This window comes from Chaetomium strumarium, assembly GCF_033439665.1.
Source record: "Chaetomium strumarium strain CBS 333.67 chromosome Unknown B0T15scaffold_1, whole genome shotgun sequence".
In the NCBI taxonomy this organism is placed as follows: Eukaryota; Fungi; Ascomycota; class Sordariomycetes; order Sordariales; family Chaetomiaceae; genus Chaetomium; species Chaetomium strumarium.
The window spans coordinates 6,565,848-6,583,997 of NW_026944429.1; the positions used below are offsets into that span (position 1 = coordinate 6,565,848).

Sequence of the window (18,150 nt, forward strand, 5' to 3'; positions counted from 1 at the left end):
ATGGAACATGGAAGAGCGTGCTTTCTTTGGGTGGGCCGTTATGATCTACATGTCTCATATTCAGACCAACTCAAAGTCCGAATATCAAGGTCCGGGATACAACTGATGAACACCAGATAGGACATCTTAAATTAGGCAAGGCAGATAGAGTGTGGCTGCCTCAGTGTCTGAACCATTAACAAAGAGAATCTGGGCCATCTGGTAGCCTGCAGCTGGGGCCTTTGGTAGCTATCCTGGGAAAGCCGTTAAGAAGTGGCTGAGACAAGGTGAAAGGAAAAACGTGCGCACTGAAGTCGCTGACTTGCTCGATCGAGCAATGGTATCGGTACCGGTATTCGCCGAACGCCGACCTAAGTATCCAACAAAACAACCGGGGAATTTGGTTGCCTTATTCTTCCACTGTCCCACCCGACACAAGTTCCCATACATATCTCACAGTGCGTAGTTCTCTGTGTGCAAGAAGATCTCCTCCAGCATATCATCCCCCCATATTTCGGCCTGCAACTTCGCCACCGTGTTGGCGACTCCCACTCTCATCGAGGGAGGCCCGCACACAAACACGGCCGTCCTCCTCCCCAGGATGCCCCTCCCATCTGAGCCACCGGTCGCCCACTCCTTGAGCATGTACCCCAGGTCGGGCCGACCATACTCGACGCTCCACCCCCCGTCGATCTCGTGCGGGATAGGGAAGGCGAAGCGCATGAGCGACCGTTGGAACTCGGTCGGCGTCTCGGGAAACCCAAACTCGAACCCTGAAGGCGGACCAAAAGTGCTCGTGGGCCGCGGCCGCGTGAAACCGCCTACATCGGTGCGCAGGTGAGCGAGCTCCGGCGGGCGGACGGGGGACGAGGCGCCCTCCCTGCCATCCACGACTTGGTGCTTGGTGTCTATTGCTTCGCCGCCAGCCTGGCTTAGGCGAGGATCTGCTTCGGCGAGGATCTGGCTGTAGCGTTGCTTCCCTGCTGGCGGGGCGTAGTTGAAGTGAGGAACGGCATCGCCTCGCGGGCCCAGAGGCGGGAAATGGAACCCGTCATGGTCTTTCTTGTCACTGGCGATGCCATGTCCGCCGTTGAAGTCCGCCACCGGTTCCGTTGTCTTGAAGTCACCGTCATGGCCTTCAAGCTTACGCAGTGTCTCCTCCGCTGGTGATAAACCACTCATATTGGGCGGCGGGCCCGGTGGTGGCGGAGGGATATTGTGAGGCTGAAGATACTTCTGCTGCGGCAGCGCCGTGATGCGGTCTTCATCCTCGCGCCGCAGCTCACGCTCCTTGTCTGGATCACCCTGCGCCTCGGCCATGATCAGGGCACTATTCCGCTTGCTTGCGATGCCGGCCACAAAGCCGTCCAGCTTATCATGGAACATGTTGCTCAGTGGCCTAGGCGCGCGTCCGTGATGGGGGTTGCCCCTCTGCCTCACCGCCGCCGTGACAAAGAACTTACAGGTGACGCTGTCTGGTGGTGCCGCCTCACGGCAGATACGCAGCTCTTCGCGGAACCAGTCCATCGCTTCGAGCCGCTTGAGCGCCCACACCACCACGATCTTCTTCGTGATGGCCTTCCCGTCTCGCATGCGCTTGATCAGGTTCAAGAGCTGCGACATCAGCGAGGTGATCCCGCTTCCGCCCGCAATCAGGATGCATGTGTCGAATGCAGCCAGTTCGCGGCGCATGCCGCCATAAGGGCCGTCAAGGAATGCGCGGTATGTGTGGAAGGGTCCCTTGTCGATGGCCGTCTCGAGCACCTTGCGCGTGAAACCGCCATACGGACGGAAGACGAGCACGCAGTCCCGATACTCTTCGCCGTACTCGGACGGGAAGTCCTCACTACAGAGGGACGAGATGGTAAAGGGGTGATTCTCGAAGAACGAGATGCCTGGCATGCGAAGATAGACATACTGGCCGGGTTTCCACCGCATCTGGGTCGGAATTGTGATCTTGATGGCGTTCTCCGTCATGATGTTGATAGCCGCCTCGTCCCCCACAAGCCACGACATGCGCCATGGCCTGGCCCAGTTAAGCTTGAAGAGACGGAGGATGTTGCAGAAGACGATGATGCCGACTGAGGCCCACAGGTAGCCCCACGACATGAGGAAGTTCTTGGTGTGCCAAAAGACTACACCGAGGTAGATGTATCCGACCGGCGCGTGAAGGAGGGAGAAGATCTCGTATGCTTTCCTGCGGATAATGGGTAGGGAGCCCACACAGAGCCAGCATAGAGGAACAAGGCAGGCAATGCCGGAGCCATAGATAATCCCACTCCCGGGCGGAAACAGCGCGTCAAAGACCAGCATGCCGCCATCCTCCCAGACCGGCTGGATGTAAAACGGGACCATGTGGACTAGCGAAAGAAAGAGACACAGGTAGGATAGCCAGCGATGGAAGACGTTGAGACGCTCGGGGCCGATGCCTGTGAGCAATGTGAGGATGTTCGCTTTGGTTGCCGTCGCAACAATCCAGGGCGTCATGGCGACAGCAATCATGCCTGAGCGGATGGCAAGCGGTGGCGATCCGAACCGGATGCTCTGCCAGTAAAGCGGCTGCTGTAGGAAGCAGTAGATGGTGACAAAAGCCAAGGCGACGAAGACGCAGCTCAACACCGCGAGGGAGGCGAAGGTAAACCGGTGTTTTCTCCACACGATGTCCGGGATGGGGCGGTAGAAGACCCATCTGAAAAGGGCCAAGGTGTCGTTGACGAAGCCGACTGACGCAAAGTGTGCCTTCGGCTTAAAGCTCTTGCCCTCGACGGCCGGCTCATCCGGGAAGAAATGCCGCCTCGATTCCGATGTTGTCGCGCCCGTCGCCAAAGCTGCTGACCTGTCCCACCCCGGATCCAAGGAATACAGTGTCTGAAAGTGCTGCTCCATCTCCTGTTTGTATATGGCCTGTCGGATCTTGTCTTGCCAGTAGTGCCATATCCTCACGAACACTGCCAGACCACCGACCGCCAGCGCGAAGTAGGTCCATCCTAACCCGTACTTCCCGGATTGCGACCATGGATCTACCGTGAGAGCCTGTACCAAGCCGGCAGGAGCGTTTGGTGGAAGCGGGATACTGATCCGTTTGGCGAGCTCAGCCATTGCCTGAGAGGAAGCATCGACAGCGTTCCGAAGTGCCGGTTGAGCGTGCGAAGCCATTTACGCTGCGTCTTCCTGCGCCCGAGTGCCGATAGATGTTCGAACCGGGCCCAGGCCCTGCTTGTCACACCTAACCCCCGAGATATCGAAATTGCGTGAGGGTCGAGAAGCTACCGGCAATGCTGTGGCTGAAAAGCACGAGCCGAAGAATGCCGGACTACCCGATTCGGTTGAGTTGGGGAGACATCGAGAGCTTGTAACATGAGATAGTGCTGGAAAACAACCCGCAATCTATAAGCGTGCGAGACGAGTAAGGGACCGGCGACGTGCGCGATGGCAAACGGTGTGGTGCGACCCCGGGTTTGATATTGAGCCACGCCTAACTCTCCACGTCGAAGGATTTTGTTCAGAGACCTGCTGTGCTAGTCGCGCGGTCAGGGCTCTGATGCCAGACAGATATGGGGCCGCGCGATCTTGTTGAGCTTGTCCGATCGAAAGTCAGCCCAGGATGAAGATTATCTGTACTGAGGTGAGCCCTGATGGAGATGTGCAAGCAAGAGACGCCAGGGGTCCGTGGTAGGGTGTGGGCTTTAATATTGGACACCCGTTCTGCGTGTCACCACAGCAGTCATCACACGGGGATGCGTGTAGATACTCCGCCGCGGGATGGTCGGTAGCATCGAGCCGAACTCACTCGGGAGAGCTGCACACGCGGGCGCTAGACCCCGGCAAGAAGTTGGGCCTGGCTCCGTAGTGATCTTCGATCTTTCTCTCCTCTCTCGGCAGCTGTTATCTCAGCCGGGCCCTGTTGCAGAGGCAGGCGGAACGCAGGCGCAGCTGGCAACGTGCGCGCATGGAAAAGGCAACTCTCAACCATCCAGTGAATCAGGAAGAAGTGGCTAATAAGTAACGCTTAGCAGACGTGGGACATCCTTCTCTTCTGTTCCGAGCGGGCTGGTGCTGACTGGGGGATGAATCCAGTTCACTATCACCCCGGTCTTGCGGACGTCGAGTCTCGCCAGGTACCTGTGTATGTACAGTATCGTATCATAGGATACTGTGTAGAGGGTCCCCTGGCTGTGATCAAATCGATGTTCCATGGCATTCAACCACTGACTGGCATTGACAGCATGGCCGAAAGGGGTCGACCGCCAATGTGACGTGACCATGCTTCTCTTGCTCGCAGAAAACGCCGGACACTGCATGGAACCCCGCACGCAAGACCGCTCCGAGCGGCCTTGAAGAAAACATGGGAGCCAACATTGTGATTCTTCAGGCTACCGACAGGTGTCGAATCGCATTGGGCCATTGGGGTCGTTTGGGTGACGATAGAATTGCAGGCCAGCGAATGGCGAGCGAGTGATAGGCCTGTTGGAAGTTCCGGGAACGAGCGCAGGCCGGTGTGGGGAAAAGTTCAACCAAGGCGATCTCTCGGCGGCAAGACAACAATTCCTATTGGTCATCGGGTCCCTTACACCTGTCCATTCCCTTGCCCCACAAGCTCGCTGTGCAGGTGAAGAAGCACGTCGATTCGGTCCCTGACAGGAGCGGGGAACTAAATCTCCAATTCCAAAAGGCCTTTTCGGACCGTGAAGAGTTGCGCACAGCTGCCGAAGAATTGCAACCTGCTGATTAGGTATTAATGGCTAGATGCTACTACCTACACAGTAGTAACACTGCAAACGTCGTGCAACATGCGATCCTCCCACTGGATGGTGAGGGAATGGGGCCAATGGGCCGATGTTTTAGCTGGCTCCGGCACTTTGGGTCGGCCGTCTGTCATAAGTGTAACCGCCGTGGAAGTGTGCCCGGAAGCAATGGACTAGGTCCATGCTGAGAAGCGCCAATTCTGCATCGTTTTGCAAACCCATTCCAATCGCCTCCCTGCTAGCTAGCAAATGTGTACCTAGCTCTACTTATATCCAGAGGGAAAGGAGCCTGGAAGACGCTGGCGGAACATAACATTACCGGCACATTAGCCTCTCACAGTGTGATGTAGTGTACGGAGTAATGTTGAGTCTATTGTTTGAAGCCCGTAAGACAACGCTTCAGCTCGGAAGCTCCCATCCGTGACATTAGTGTAAACAGCCTCACGGCGGCTGGCTTGCCATACCTGCTTAGTAGTTATAGCTTTGCCCCCTCACCACGAATGCCCAATCCGCTGACGTCCGCACTGAGCTTCCGTCCCTGCACCATCTCAGCTAGCACGATACCTGTGCCGAGACTCATGGCAATGCCCCACGGTCCGTGACCGGCAGCAATATACACGCCGCCTTCGGCCCCCGGCCTGGTCGCCGTGCCGAGACCGAGATCCTGATCTCGGATCCTGGAAACGATCGGGCTTCCCCACGGTGTCACGGGCCGGAAGCACAGCCCCTCTCGGACAATCTCCAGGTCGTCTTCGGCGCCGGGGCCCGACCCGAGAATCTCCTTCGCCGCCTCCCGCAGCTGCACAAGGCTGTCACTGTACGGTGTCGCCTTCCCCGCGGCTGCGTCCGGAAGTGGGAGGGTCGACGAGTTGAGCCCCGCAAAGTAGATATGGCCTCCAAGCCGGGAGAACATCTCCGGGCAGAAGGCTGTTTGATGCGTGGTGAAGATGGCATGGCATCCGTTGTGTTCCAACCCGGCATGCCAACGCGGTGACTTCAGCATCAACGAGTGTCCCGCTAGGCTCTTGATCGGGAGCTGAAGTTTCGACCTGGGAAACAGCGTTTGAAACACCTGCCCTGTCCAAGCCCCTGCCGTGATGATGAGCCGCGTGCATTCTAGCGTAGTCTCCGCCGAGGTCTTGGTGTCTACGATGCGGACAGCAGCCAGCGCTCCTTTCCCACCGGTGCCTACCGAGACCGGTTTGGCGGGATGATGCAGCTTTACGCCGCGCTTCACACATTCCTGGAGAAGGAACTGACACAGCAGAAGGGGATCGACCTGTGCGGTTGTATCTTCGTCGCTGATCAACTCGATGTGGTCGCCGTCTACCCTCCGCAGCCAAGTCGGGGTCTTCCCGGAGCTGGAATCCAGAACCACGGGAGCGGCGTCAGCGCGGCTCGTGCCGTCACGCAGCCAGTCGTCGCCTCGCTTCTGGGAGTCACGCGCTGCTGCTGACGCCGCGTAGCTGACGCATGTGGCCGGCGAATAGCCCCATTTCTCTCTCCCACCGTGCTCCTCGGCGAGCCGGCGGTGCTCCTCGAAGCTGAGCGCGCCGAGGGCGGACACGGAGGGCGCGAACCAGTCTTTGGCAAGGAAACCGCCTGCGTAGCCAGAGGCGGAGGAGAAGAGCTCCGGCGACGGCTCGACGAGGTGTATACTCGAGGGGTCTTGATGTTGGGAGAGATAGTAGGCTGTAGACACACCGATGATGCCCGCGCCGAGAATGACGGTCTGAGAAGACATGTTCACAGATGTATGAGAAAGAAGCAGAGCGCTTAGAGACGAACGATATTGATGTTCGGGAAACCCAGCTAGACAAACTGTTCGAGACGAGATCCTGACGAGGACCAAGTCCCTCTCATATCAACAAGTTCCACCTCCAAACCCCAAACATCCGCTCGAACGGGCTCAATGGAGACGCGATATCGGGGGGCATTAGGTGCGACGGGGAAAGCAAGAGTCAACAGACCTCGGGTTAACAAGACTCAGTTCCCCGCTCCCCACATAGCGTAGAGGGGCTCCAAGAATTCTCAAGGTGGAAGAAACCTCGAACATCTTCCAATTGCAACAGCTAGTTCCTGCCAAGGCGGCCAACTTCACCTTTGGAAGTCTGAGCAGTCCCGGTCAAACGATGGAATCGAAGGTCATCATTGTCACCGGCGCAAGCCGCGGCATCGGCCTTGCTGTCACCAAGTGCCTCTTGGCTGCAGCTCACAAGGTTGTGCTCATTGCCAGGTCTGCGCAGCAGCTTCAAGAGCTAAGGGAACACTATCCTGCGCAAGTCGCATACCTTGCGGCTGACATGACGGTTGCCGATGTGAGCTATACCGAGAATTTCCGCTCCGAGTTTCGGCCCTAGTTGTGCTCTCCCAGGTTCACAGCGCTAACAACGGCCACTAACTCGAACAAGACGGCATGGAAAGCGACCGAACTTGCCATCTTGACATTTGGCAGGATAGACGGCGTTGTGATCAACCATGGAGTGCTCTCTCCCATGACCCGCATCGAAAACGCGACTGTGGAGGAGTGGAAGAAGCTTTACGATGCGAATTTCTTCAGCGCACTTGCACTTGTGAGTTGACTTCTCCGGCGCTGCCAAATAGCGGAGCATGGAAACACTGCGTTGACTCCCTACAAGGTCAAGGAAACCATCCCTCACCTTCGAGCTTCGAAGGGGCGCATCATATTCGTGTCCTCCGGCGCGGCGACGACCGCTTACGCTGCATGGGGAGCGTACGGATCCTCCAAGGCGGCCTTGAACTCACTGGCGCAGCACGTTGCCGTCGAGGAGCCGGACCTTACAGTTGTAGCGATCAGTCCAGGCCGCGTTGATACCGACATGCAAAAAGAGCTCCGGGAGAAAGGCACCGAGATGTCCAAGAAGGATTATGACTCGTTCAAGTCGGCCTTCGAGGAAGGACGCCTGGTCAAGCCCGAGCAATCCGGTGCAGTGATCGCAAAGCTGTCAGTGAACGCCAAATCGCAGCTCTCCGGAAAGTACTTCAAGTAAGTCATGGAACCACCGAGCTGGAGCAAGCCGGCTGACGCGTATGAACCAGGTGGGATGCATCTGAGCTGGTTGACTATTGCCAGTAACTGCGGCATGTCTGTACATCTATCTGCTTACTGGTCAGCAATGAACAGGCCAGAAAGACGCGATTCAGAGATCTTGGAGAAGACGATCAGAGGTAAAAGAAGGCTTTATTGTCCTCCACATATGAATGTTTCAGTATTAGCATGGAATAAAGTTGTTCATCACAGGCTGCGAAGTCCACTACAGTATGGAAAACTGCCTACCATTCTCGAGTTTCCGCCCACGACTCTCCCGTTTAGTTCTTGTGGAAGCTGGGTTCGCAAGTCAGCCTTGGTGTTCTCTAGCAAAGCCGCACCATCTTTCTGCCTCCAGAGTGTCGCGGTGGATCAGGTGATAATCTCCGTCATGAATTTTCGGAATTGGATAGTACATATTTGGGCATCATATCCCGGGTTCGATGCTGAAAAAGCTAGTCGTGTGTTGTAGACTACGGTCTTGTCAGCTTGGCCCAGAACTCACAGAAATAGGACTTTCAGGATGCTAAGCTGCGAAGGGAATCAGGAATGTCGTTTGGCTTGACGGTGTCAATCACCATGGTTTGGTATGATTGGGGCGACACGAGATGTTCATCATTTGAGGCGTCGAGGCTGACAAGGGAAATCCATTGAGCTTACCTTACTTGAGCAACTAGGAGCTCGACGACCTAAGAGAAGGTAAGGCGTACACATATGGGCCCATGTCTGCCGAAGGAAAGTCAAGCAGTAGACATATCCCGTCTGCGCCCTTCCGATGCGTTTCCTGTCAAGTGCAGGAAGGCCTCTGATAAGTTTATTCAGTATTGGATGAAAGTCGGGTGGGCTGTAGAATTTTTTTTTGGATCGAATTTGAAGAGCTGGGTCAATGGAGAACTCGGCCAATGGACTTGTGGCTTGATTGCGGGTCATTATGCAAGGTGGGGCACTAAGCCACATGTGGGGCTGAAATCTGGCAGGTACGTCAAAGCAACAACAGGTAGCCGGAGGGGAGGTATAAAGGCTGCAGGTCATCAACTCCAGGTTAAGGGTGAGCCCAACTCCCCTTGGCTCATAACAATGATTGTCCATCCACGAAAGCCATAAGATAAGGTATCCAAGGGAACTACTGATCCCTAGGAGGATCATCTCATAACTTTTACCTTTTTTAAGCGCAAGTACCGTTTTCAGCCTCCATCCTCAACCATCGTACAGTCTCAGTGCTGCTTAGCCTGCTTTGCCGTCACGGGGGTGCTGGCACCTCTTTCCCAAGTATCAAAATGTCGGACCATGAATTTGGAGGTTTGTTGGCGTTTTCATTCTTCACCTCGACCATGTTCCAGCAATCTTAGCTGCCTTATTACCTTTTGTTGATGGGTTCTTGCCCCGGCAGCCGCGCATTCAAGTGAGTTGCGCGCATGCACATGCATCACATTTGAGCTTTACCGGGCACTAAGCGATGTCCTGGTGATGTTGAGACCGTCCCTTGCTATGGCTTCTTAAGTCTCTGATCCTCCCCCCCCCTCCCCAGCAGCCGCGGGGGACATACTGAATCAAAACTCTTTAATTCTTGGACTTGGCTAAAGTGCTTTGCCAACTTGCCGCCTCTGAGCGTTATTGGATTCGCTACAAAGCGGGAGATCCAAGTAATTTCTTATCCCCGGTTCCTCTCCTTCATCCTTGGTCTGATTTTGATCAAAATGCTGACTGTTGCCAGGCAATGACGACCTCTCCTTACCCAAGGGTATGTGCCTAAGCTGCCTTCCATGCCCCGCCGTGCGAGCTGTTGCGGTCACGGCTACAGGCCCTCGCCGCTGGTTTCGAGTCCTCGGTTGAATTTGTCGAAGCTGCCGTGGGCGTCGCAGAGAATGGGAAGTCCCACGATCAAGCGGAAATACCCAGTATCTACCGACCTTCAATCCCGGGCGTCGGATAACAGGTCAATGGTGATCCCAAGATCTTTCGGCGGCCGTTGTCCAGCGGCGGGGCCGCGCTCTAAGTTCGTGTGCTACCGGCACCCGATCAGTTACTGACATCGCGACAAGCCACGGTCCAGAAGATAGTCGGCGAGATCCTCTCCGGATCGTCCGGCATCGCGTTCTCTAAGGAGGCTCGTGACGTTCTCATCGAATGCTGCGTGGAGTTTATCACTCTCGTTAGTTCCGAGGCGAATGAGATTTCGGAGAAGGAGGCCAAAAAGACGATTGCATGCGATCATATCATCAAGGCGTTGGACCAACTCGGTTTTCCCGATTATGTGCCCGCTGTCTTAGAAGCTGCTGCCGAACATAAGGAAGTCCAGAAGGCGAGCAGACACCACGCTTCACCTGGCTCTATGCATACTGACTCGAGGGATCAGGGGCGCGAAAAGAAGGCAAATAAACTTGAGCAGAGTGGGCTGAGCTTGGAGGAACTGGAGCGCCTGCAGCGAGAACAGTTCGCTGCGGCCGCGGCGAGACATAATTAATCGAGCCGCTACGCCAAGTTATACCAACACGGGCTGATGACCATACTCGCGGCTCTCGCCGACGTAATCACCGGCGGCGCCCCCTACGACGAGATTGAGGACGACCAGCGTACAGCAAACAGTCGTGGGTGGCAACGTTGGCAAACAATTATTGGTGGAGTTCTTGCTGGTACACATTGGCACTGCATTGGTTGGCGTTGGAGTGTGACGGCTAGATGGGTCTGGAGATTTGGCGTTATAGATGGGAATTCTTGAGCTCCATGCCGGGCGTTACACCGGGAGGATAGGTCTCCATGGAGAGGCACCAATATCGCCGCAACACAGACACAACATAAATCCTGTGGCAAATGCAGCGCCGGCCTGAACACAGATCCACTTCGACAACCTACACCCTCGCCGGAGGGCACCTCATCTCGATGGAGTGGTAGCAGAGACTAGGCTCGCTTCTAAATGGAGTCAGCAAGCCACGCAAACCGAACCTCCACGGCCGTGAGCCCGAGACACAAGCGTACGAGGAAGGCACTCATAGGATGAATGCTGTGCTGCTGCTGATGGGTCGCACCGTCGAGGAAGCATGGTTCACACCGTCACACGCTATATTAGCTGGGCCTTCATGAAGGCCGTGAAATCCAAGCATCATTATTCAGACGGAACTGGACCTCGCAAATCACCTTGCCACTTGGTCTATTCACAACTGATGCTTTACCACGGCCGAGCGCTGTGTGACACAGCGCTCTCACAATGCGTGCCCTCGCTCTAAGGGAGAATAAATGTCTAGTAGCCCTCCTTGCCCCACTTGTTGTACTTGTCGTGGAGTCTCTGCAGACAAGATGTTAGTGTTCCTAGACGTTGGAGCCCGCATAGGGTAAGGCCGCACCTTGGGAAGCTCAACATCGGGAATGATGACCGAGTTGATCGCGCTAGGAGCATCCTTCGGGGGGGCGCTGGCGTCACCACCGGGGTGGTACTGGTACTTGCCCTGGGTCGAGCCGCTTTCCCAGGGCATGCTTTTGTCGGTCATAGGGACGGTCGTTTCGGACGTGGACTTAGTCGGGCTCTTGCCTACGTGGAGATGCACAGGTTAGAATGACTGGCGGACGGTGGCTAGGCTACTGAACTATCCGAATGACTGACCAAAGTAGAAGCCGGCGCCGGTAAGGGCGCAGACCACGACGCCACCAAGAATCTATGCGTTTGGGGCTTCCGTCAGCAACTATTCCATTCCCAGGTCTATTCCTTCCTCCAAAAGAGCTCCAGGGTCGGGAAGCTCGTCGGGTGGTGCCGCTGAAGTAAAGGTCCCAACAGTAGTTGCAGGATCGGGTGTTGCCGTGGGAATTTGACGCACCATAATCTCGGGGTTCTTCTTCGACTCGGTCTTCAGCGCCTCCTCGCCGGTCGCCAAGCGGCGGGCGGTGGTGCTGAAAGCTCGGCGCGCAATGATAGAAGCCATCGCTACTAGGTTTATGTCGAGAAAGGGCGGTCCCAAGGTGGAATTGCTTCGGGGAGAACTCGGCGGTTGGCCGTGATGCAAGCTTGGATGTGCTCTCATACGATTTCGTCAAAGGCCAAGCTCCAATTGCTTGGCACGGGGCATTACATAAGCCACCCGTTTCGCTGCTCACTGCCCGTGCTCTAAATTGCCTACAGCTCGGACCTTCTTCATGCATGACGTTACGCATGGATCGACTGAAATTCAGACCATATGGTTTCTCTTAAGAAAGACCTTGCTAACTACCTAGGTAGTCTGAGACCAGTGTTATGAGTTTGATCAGAAGTAAGAGTCCCCAACCATCTCAAGCTCTCCCTCCCAAGACTTCACTTTGTCGGTTTATAGACCGTAGTACTCCGGATGGCACATCCGTCCGTCACATGACGCCAAGGCAGCGTCACCGCAGTGAGCGTTGCTTGCTTTGAACACATTCAGGGGGTATGGTGGTCTGTGCAATGCGCAGGGCGAAAAAGCAACTGCCAAGACCCGTGACGGCATGGCCAGCCAGTGAGCTTCTTTCAATGCCCAGGGCGATCGAGGAGGAACCCCTTCGCTTGGACTCTTCTTCAACCCTCCACTACGACGGCAAAGCCGACGATCGAGATTCGCGCAACATTTCGTTTTCTGACGCTCCTTCTTACTTTTTTGTGACCTCTTTTTCTCCTATCGATTTGCCACTCCTTATCCTCCCTACCTACAGAATTCCCAACTCGAACACCTCCCTGCGCTTGCTGTGGAGCACAGTCTTGACTCTCTGACCGTCTGACGCGCCGGGACCTCCGACGGCGAAGCGGCGAGAAGTATCACCACGCTCGCTATCGCATGCTGCAGCTACCTTGCGTTCCGGCGACACGCCTCCGAGTTCTATGCCAACACTAGCTATGTTGTGGCGAAGGACCGATTAACGCGTTAAGCCTGCTCACAGCGACGCCTGCGAGGACCGATTCCAATAAACCTAGAATCGAGCACGATGGTGTCTGGAGAGGGAGCGTCGCTTCCACTCTCTCCCACCACGACCACGACCAATAATGATGGCTTTCCTCAGTTTCCGCGGTCCGAGCGCGGCGGCCCTCCGAGCATCATATCCTCACGAATGACTGATATCATGACGGAAGACGGGGGGGAGTCAGAAGCGCAACCGGGCGCCGGGAGCCAGAGGAGGAGTGGGCTCTATTCCGATGCCACATCACGACCGGGAACTGCAAGGACAGGCATGTCCCAAAGGGCCCCTTGGGGCCAGGGTTCGTCTCTGCGCCATGGGTTGGCGGGCAAGCGGGGTAGTATCGCCGGCAGCGTTGGCAGTGCGTCGCAAGGGACTCGGCCAACAAGCGCGATGAGCAGAAGCCATGTTCCGACTCTCACGTCGCACGCCTTCTTCCGGCCCATGAGTTCGCAGAGGCTACAAGCTCAACGAGGAATCACGAGGCCGACGACAATGAATCGCCAGATCGGGACGCGGGACGAGGCCGGCGACACCAACCGGGATAGTATTGTCTCAAACCCAGTAGGCCCAATAGGCGCGCCGTCCGGTGATGAAGGAGAAACTCGGCTGCCACCGTCTAGAGGCACAGAATTCACGGAGCAAGAAGCTTTCGATCGCGGAACGGCTACAACAAGTCCGACCCATGGGCACAATCCCACCTCGAGCGTTGCGGATAGCGTCCACCCGCTGCAGAGAAAGCCGGAAGCTGCGAGGAACCTCACGTTAGATATGAACAAGGCGCACAAGGCGGGATCGAATGGTCCAACCCCTGTCCGCACACCTCTTTCCTTGCGTTCTAGCTTTCTCATGCCGAGACTGGAGTCCGGCAGTGGCAACCGAGAAATCCAGGGAGGCGAGAAGCTTGAATCCGTCGCCTCGTCGCCCCAGCTTCCGCCCAGCGCCGGGGATAGGAATCGGGTACCTGGAGACAACAACAAGCCGGCAACGGGTCGCAACTACCAGTACTTCGAGGGTAGCACAGTCTTCTGCCTCGGCGGAAGGCTGCAAAACACCAAGTACCGACCGGTGAACATAGCGACCGGAGGTCTTGTCGTCATCCCGGCCGTTCTCTTTTTCATCTTCTCAGCCCCCTGGTTATGGCACAACATATCGCCGGCAATACCGATCACCTTCGCTTATGTCTTCTTCATCTGCATGTCGTCATTCTTCCATGCATCAGCCTCTGATCCAGGGGTATGTTCCTCCGTCCACCGAATGTTGCGAAACGTTGAGTGCTGACCCTGCCCTAGATTCTACCTCGGAACCTCCACCGTTTTCCTCCCCCAGATGAGAACGAGGACCCGCTAAGGGTGGGGCCCCCAACCACGGAATGGGCGCTTGTCAAGTCCACTGATCCGAAAACTGCGGCGATGGAGGTCCCTACCAAGTACTGCAAAACCTGCAGCATCTGGCGGCCACCCCGCGCTCACCACTGCCGTCTTTGCGACAACTGCGTGGAGACGCAAGACCACCACTGTGTCTGGCTCAACAACTGCGTTGGGCGCCGCAATTACCGCTATTTCTTCACCTTCATCAGCGCTGCGACGCTGCTTGCACTCTACCTCTCTGGAGCTTCGCTAGCACAGATTCTGGTCTATGCGAAACGGCAGGGCATTTCTGCTAGTCATGCGATCAGCCATTTCCGCGTCCCCTTCGCCATGGTGATCTACGGCTTCCTCGCGTTCCTTTATCCTGCTGCATTGATGGGGTACCATGTGTTCCTGATGGCGAGGGGCGAGACGACGCGCGAATACCTCAACTCGCACAAGTTCCTGAAGAAGGATCGATACCGCGCCTTCACACAAAGCAGTTGGTTAAAAAACTGGTTCGTCGTGCTGTGCCGGCCCCGGCCGCCGACGTATTATCAATTCAAGAAGCCGTACACCGAGGGTGACCAGCGGCTAGGAGCGCATCGAAGGGCTCACCATGCTGCAAGACAAGGCATGGTGGACCCGAAGGGGGACGTCGAGATGCAGGACGTCAGCCCACAGCCACGGCAGGGGCAGGGCCAGCGCCGGTTCATGGGCCCGGTATCATTGCGGAATTCTATACATTCCCTGACAGGGGCCGGACCCGGCGTGTGACAACGGACTTGCCCTTTTGGCTCGCACACCTCGCCTGATCCAATCGCTTTACCTTCATTTATCTATCTGTTTCCTTCCCTATTTGAAGCCAGTCGTAGTGGTTAGCGACGGCGTTTTCTTTTTTTAGACGTGAATAATGACTCGGGACAAAACGAGCTAGAACTAGTGCAGGCACGACGCCTTATTCTATACATACGTAATGGTTGGACCCTCACATTTATATCATATACCCTTGGGCGGAGTGGCTCGGGCTGAGGAGCGGAGCTAGTTGTATTTTTGTACGAACTGATATACCTACTTTCCGACTCTGAACTCTGCCCTGAAAACCCCGTTCACAGGACTGGTGATGTACATGTAGTATGCTGTATTTGGGCGTGAACTGCGGTGTGTATACCCAAGTTCCTGGAACCTCAGGAGCCTTACATCCTCTCAATCTTGCTCTCTTGATGTGCAACATGGCGCTACCAGAACAACGACATACCAGAGGCAAACCAACCATCCACCTTCCAGAGTCCGCACGTAACTGACCAAGCTCCCAACTCTTGCCTAGTATACAATAAGAAAGCGTGCCGATGTATCCCACTTGCTTCACTGCCGAGCCCCTACAACAAGTGAACCAACCCCAGTTCCTGCGATTTTTCCATGTTTCACACTGATCTTTGGGAAACGAGCACCGCTTGGGAACCATCTTCACCATATCGCTCTAGGAGTGACTCCGGCATCTAGAGCCAGGCCGCGTACGAGAAAACTCCGAGCACAATTCATGTTACCGCCGCCGATTCCAGGCTTGGGGTCCGTCTTTCTAAAACGGCTGTGTCGGCGGAGCGGCTGCTTCAGTACCTTCTTCTTCCTTCACCCGTGCCTGTGCATCAGCATCCGCAGCAGCAGTGGAAGAAGAGGCTGCCTCTGCGTTGTCTACTTCCATAGCCGCCGTTGTTGCTGTTGCTGTCGCGGTTGTGGCTGCACCGTCAGGTGTCCTCTTTTCTCCCGAGCCGTTGCTGGCGTTGCTAATGCGCTCTTGGCGGTCCAGTTCTCGTTCCAGGCTGCCTAGCAGGTTGAGCCCCTCGTCTTCATCCTCGGTTACCGTTGGGTTGAGGGGTGGGGAGGCTGGGGGTTGGAGAGAGTCGTCGGGGGCTGGTTGTGGTCCGGACTGTGCAGCTGCTGGGGCGGGTGTTGTGGAGGTCTCGGTCGTCTGTAGAACCGTGGCTTTTGGAGCCGCTTGTGCCTGGTCGGGTGCCTCCGCTGTAGGCTCCTTTTTTACCTCGGAGGATGCTGGCGGTGGTGCTTCGAATTGCTGAACCGTAGCTGCCACGTACTGGACCACAACTCGCTCGGGCGGCGGATTACCCCTTAGCGAAGGTAGCACTCCCGAAATAGACGTGGTACGAGAGTGCACGTCCAGGTAGCTGGACGAGGAGAAGGATCCGCTCGTTGAGTTCGCTTCGGTCGGCGACTGGAGCATGACGTTCTTCAAGGGGCTCCCTTCAATTCGCGAAGAAGCATGGTGTGGTGGTCCAAGATGGGTGAGACTCGGCGGCTGGACGCGCGCTTTGGTTACGGTGGCATCCTCCTCCGACGGAGCCGGACGGGCGTCATCGGGTTCCCCAACCGAAGTTGGTGGGACAATCTCCATCATCTCCGATCCCTCCGTCTTCTCACTCTGGCCGTCGCCATCGGCGCTTCCGATGTTTGTGGTTTGCTCTGCCTGGTCGACACCGCCTTCCTCATCGCCCTCCTCGCCCTCCTCGCCGCCGCCACCCTCTCCTTCGTCTTCGGACGGCACCCCTGACATATCGACCATCTCGCTGTCTTGCACCCTGCTGTCTTCATTGTCCTCAATCTTGATACCCTGCTCATCGTCAGCGGTTAGCGTCCTGCCTGGTGAACCAGCGGCGATTGAGGCATGGAAACCCACATCAGAGCCAGCCCCTTCGGATTTGACAGCGGTCGTCCCGTCCGTCGTAGAATCGTGCGACCTCGTCGCGGGCAGTGGCAAGGGCAGTCTCCCCATACCCTTCTTCCGTCCTCGCCCGAATCCCTTTGGCTTGCGCTTGGGCGGTGGAGGCCTTCTCTTGGTAGGCGTTGGCTGTTGCACAGGCAGCTCTGGCGCAGCTTGCGGCGCAGGTACCACCGTTGTAGAGATGATTTCGCCGTCAACGCGCTGCCCTTCGCTGAGCGTAACCGTTTGCTCGTAGGGGTTCCCAGCTGCGTCGATCCGACGAACGGTAGCCCGGATGACCGTGGGTCCTGCCACCGGTGCAGGCTCTGCCTTGGAAGATAGCGTGACGGTGTTCTTGTGCCGCTTCGCTAGGTAGGATGTCGTCGGACTCTCTTCATTGCGCGGCACCTGCTTCCACGCCTTGACCATGTACCCCTCGTTCGGCGGTTCCCAGTCCTTCTTCTCGCCCTTGACGGGGTCGACTTCCATCTCGGCATCCTCCTCCTCTGCTGGGGATGCTCGCTTATACAACCGACCTGATCGGGCGGCGCGGAGGAGCTCTTGGGTGTGTGGTGGCAGAAGATGGGCTTCCCTCGGCATGCCGAAGGGGAGCTCAACCGCCCAGCGGTCGCCCTGTTGGGCCATCTCCTGCTGCAGTGTCGGCGCGACATTGACCCATTCCTGGCGCCATTGTCTTACGGGAAGCCCTGCAGAGGTTGGAGAGGGAGGGTCAGCCATGGCCGTCACTCGAATCCGTTGCTATTCGCAACCGCGAAAACAAACACACCTTCGAAATCATCGGGTTCTGGAAAGCCAGCGCGGGCGCCCCGACGAGTCTGCGTCGCCGACCTCAATTGCTGCCGGCGCCAATGCGCTGTCAGAAAATCTCGTCATACTTGCAGCTTGTCTAACTCTAGACTCACTGTCCGCTGCATTGTGACGCGTGGGAGTCAACCTAACGCGTCCCGATCGGGCGGAAAAACCCCAAACGGCAGCACAATCGGCTGCAACGAGCACGGAACTGGCTTATCTATGCAATGGTAACATATATCCAAAAAAGCACCATGCAACGGCGACAGAACGGGGCGAGCGAGGCTCGCCGCTACTGGATGGCTTATGGTACAGGTACGGACGGGGTGAGAGGCACGCAGGTGCAGCGACGTTGGCGTAGGACGACAGCAGGACGCGTGGAAACCGGGCTTGGAGGGGTCGATATCCGGCAGCACAAGGGGGGGAGCGGATCAATATTGCGCGACGTATGCGACAGCAGTTGCAATGTTGACGACAAAGCCGTCAGAATGCGATGTGTAGAGTTCCACCTTGGCTGGCAATAGTATTCGTGGGTGCTCTCCCGAGTCCCGACAAGGGAATAGTCCGCTTACAGCGATATCCGCTGAACATGCAACTACTTAGGCAAAG

General features: G+C 56.5%; 6 protein-coding genes across 6 annotated transcripts; 2 read left to right on the top strand and 4 right to left on the bottom strand.

Moving 5' to 3' along the window:
- Window positions 1-190: 190 nt before the first annotated feature.
- On the bottom strand, window positions 191-3,438 carry B0T15DRAFT_73070 (uncharacterized protein). Its single transcript, XM_062871260.1, has 2 exons — window positions 289-3,438; window positions 191-228 (listed from the first exon to the last, which is right to left on the bottom strand). Exon 1 carries the CDS (start codon window positions 3,133-3,135, stop codon window positions 433-435), a length of 2,703 nt encoding a protein of 900 aa, XP_062727169.1. The 5' UTR covers window positions 3,136-3,438; the 3' UTR covers window positions 191-228; window positions 289-432.
- A 1,761-nt stretch (window positions 3,439-5,199) lies between these two features.
- B0T15DRAFT_482417 (FAD dependent oxidoreductase) lies at window positions 5,200-7,164 on the bottom strand (the record flags this gene model as incomplete). The annotated part of the gene is made up of 2 exons (XM_062866100.1): window positions 5,200-6,456; window positions 7,153-7,164. The coding sequence occupies 2 exons, from the start codon at window positions 7,162-7,164 to the stop codon at window positions 5,200-5,202; spliced, it is 1,269 nt and encodes a 422-aa protein (XP_062727170.1).
- Window positions 7,165-9,050: 1,886 nt separating this feature from the next.
- B0T15DRAFT_507957 (histone-fold-containing protein) lies at window positions 9,051-10,237 on the top strand (the record flags this gene model as incomplete). Its single annotated transcript, XM_062867684.1, has 3 exons — window positions 9,051-9,072; window positions 9,488-9,514; window positions 9,816-10,237. The coding sequence occupies 3 exons, from the start codon at window positions 9,051-9,053 to the stop codon at window positions 10,235-10,237; spliced, it is 471 nt and encodes a 156-aa protein (XP_062727171.1).
- Window positions 10,238-10,892: 655 nt separating this feature from the next.
- On the bottom strand, window positions 10,893-11,762 carry B0T15DRAFT_499374 (uncharacterized protein). Its single transcript, XM_062867337.1, has 4 exons — window positions 11,583-11,762; window positions 11,372-11,423; window positions 11,115-11,299; window positions 10,893-11,056 (listed from the first exon to the last, which is right to left on the bottom strand). Exons 1-4 carry the CDS (start codon window positions 11,685-11,687, stop codon window positions 11,012-11,014), a joined length of 387 nt encoding a protein of 128 aa, XP_062727172.1. The 5' UTR covers window positions 11,688-11,762; the 3' UTR covers window positions 10,893-11,011.
- A 1,069-nt stretch (window positions 11,763-12,831) lies between these two features.
- On the top strand, window positions 12,832-14,792 carry B0T15DRAFT_388101 (DHHC palmitoyltransferase-domain-containing protein; the record flags this gene model as incomplete). Its single annotated transcript, XM_062864424.1, has 2 exons — window positions 12,832-13,902; window positions 13,959-14,792. The coding sequence occupies 2 exons, from the start codon at window positions 12,832-12,834 to the stop codon at window positions 14,790-14,792; spliced, it is 1,905 nt and encodes a 634-aa protein (XP_062727173.1).
- A 664-nt stretch (window positions 14,793-15,456) lies between these two features.
- B0T15DRAFT_73319 (uncharacterized protein) lies at window positions 15,457-17,755 on the bottom strand. The gene is made up of 3 exons (XM_062871261.1): window positions 17,655-17,755; window positions 17,519-17,588; window positions 15,457-17,438 (listed from the first exon to the last, which is right to left on the bottom strand). The coding sequence occupies exons 1-3, from the start codon at window positions 17,664-17,666 to the stop codon at window positions 15,595-15,597; spliced, it is 1,926 nt and encodes a 641-aa protein (XP_062727174.1). The 5' UTR covers window positions 17,667-17,755; the 3' UTR covers window positions 15,457-15,594.
- Window positions 17,756-18,150: the final 395 nt, after the last annotated feature.

What these genes read in the sequence shown, in the direction of transcription:
- B0T15DRAFT_73070 (XM_062871260.1), bottom strand. Translation starts at nt 3,135, where the DNA reads ATGGCTTCGCACGCTCAACCGGCACTTCGGAACGCTGTCGATGCTTCC.
- B0T15DRAFT_499374 (XM_062867337.1), bottom strand. Translation starts at nt 11,687, where the DNA reads ATGGCTTCTATCATTGCGCGCCGAGCTTTCAGCACCACCGCCCGCCGC. An exon ending in AGAAGAACCCCGAGATTATG is followed by an intron (nt 11,424 to 11,582) that starts GTGCGTCAAATT and finishes CCAAACGCATAG; the next exon opens with ATTCTTGGTGGCGTCGTGGT. An exon ending in CCGATGTTGAGCTTCCCAAG is followed by an intron (nt 11,057 to 11,114) that starts GTGCGGCCTTAC and finishes TCTTGTCTGCAG; the next exon opens with AGACTCCACGACAAGTACAA.
- B0T15DRAFT_73319 (XM_062871261.1), bottom strand. An exon ending in AGAACCCGATGATTTCGAAG is followed by an intron (nt 17,439 to 17,518) that starts GTGTGTTTGTTT and finishes CAACCTCTGCAG; the next exon opens with GGCTTCCCGTAAGACAATGG.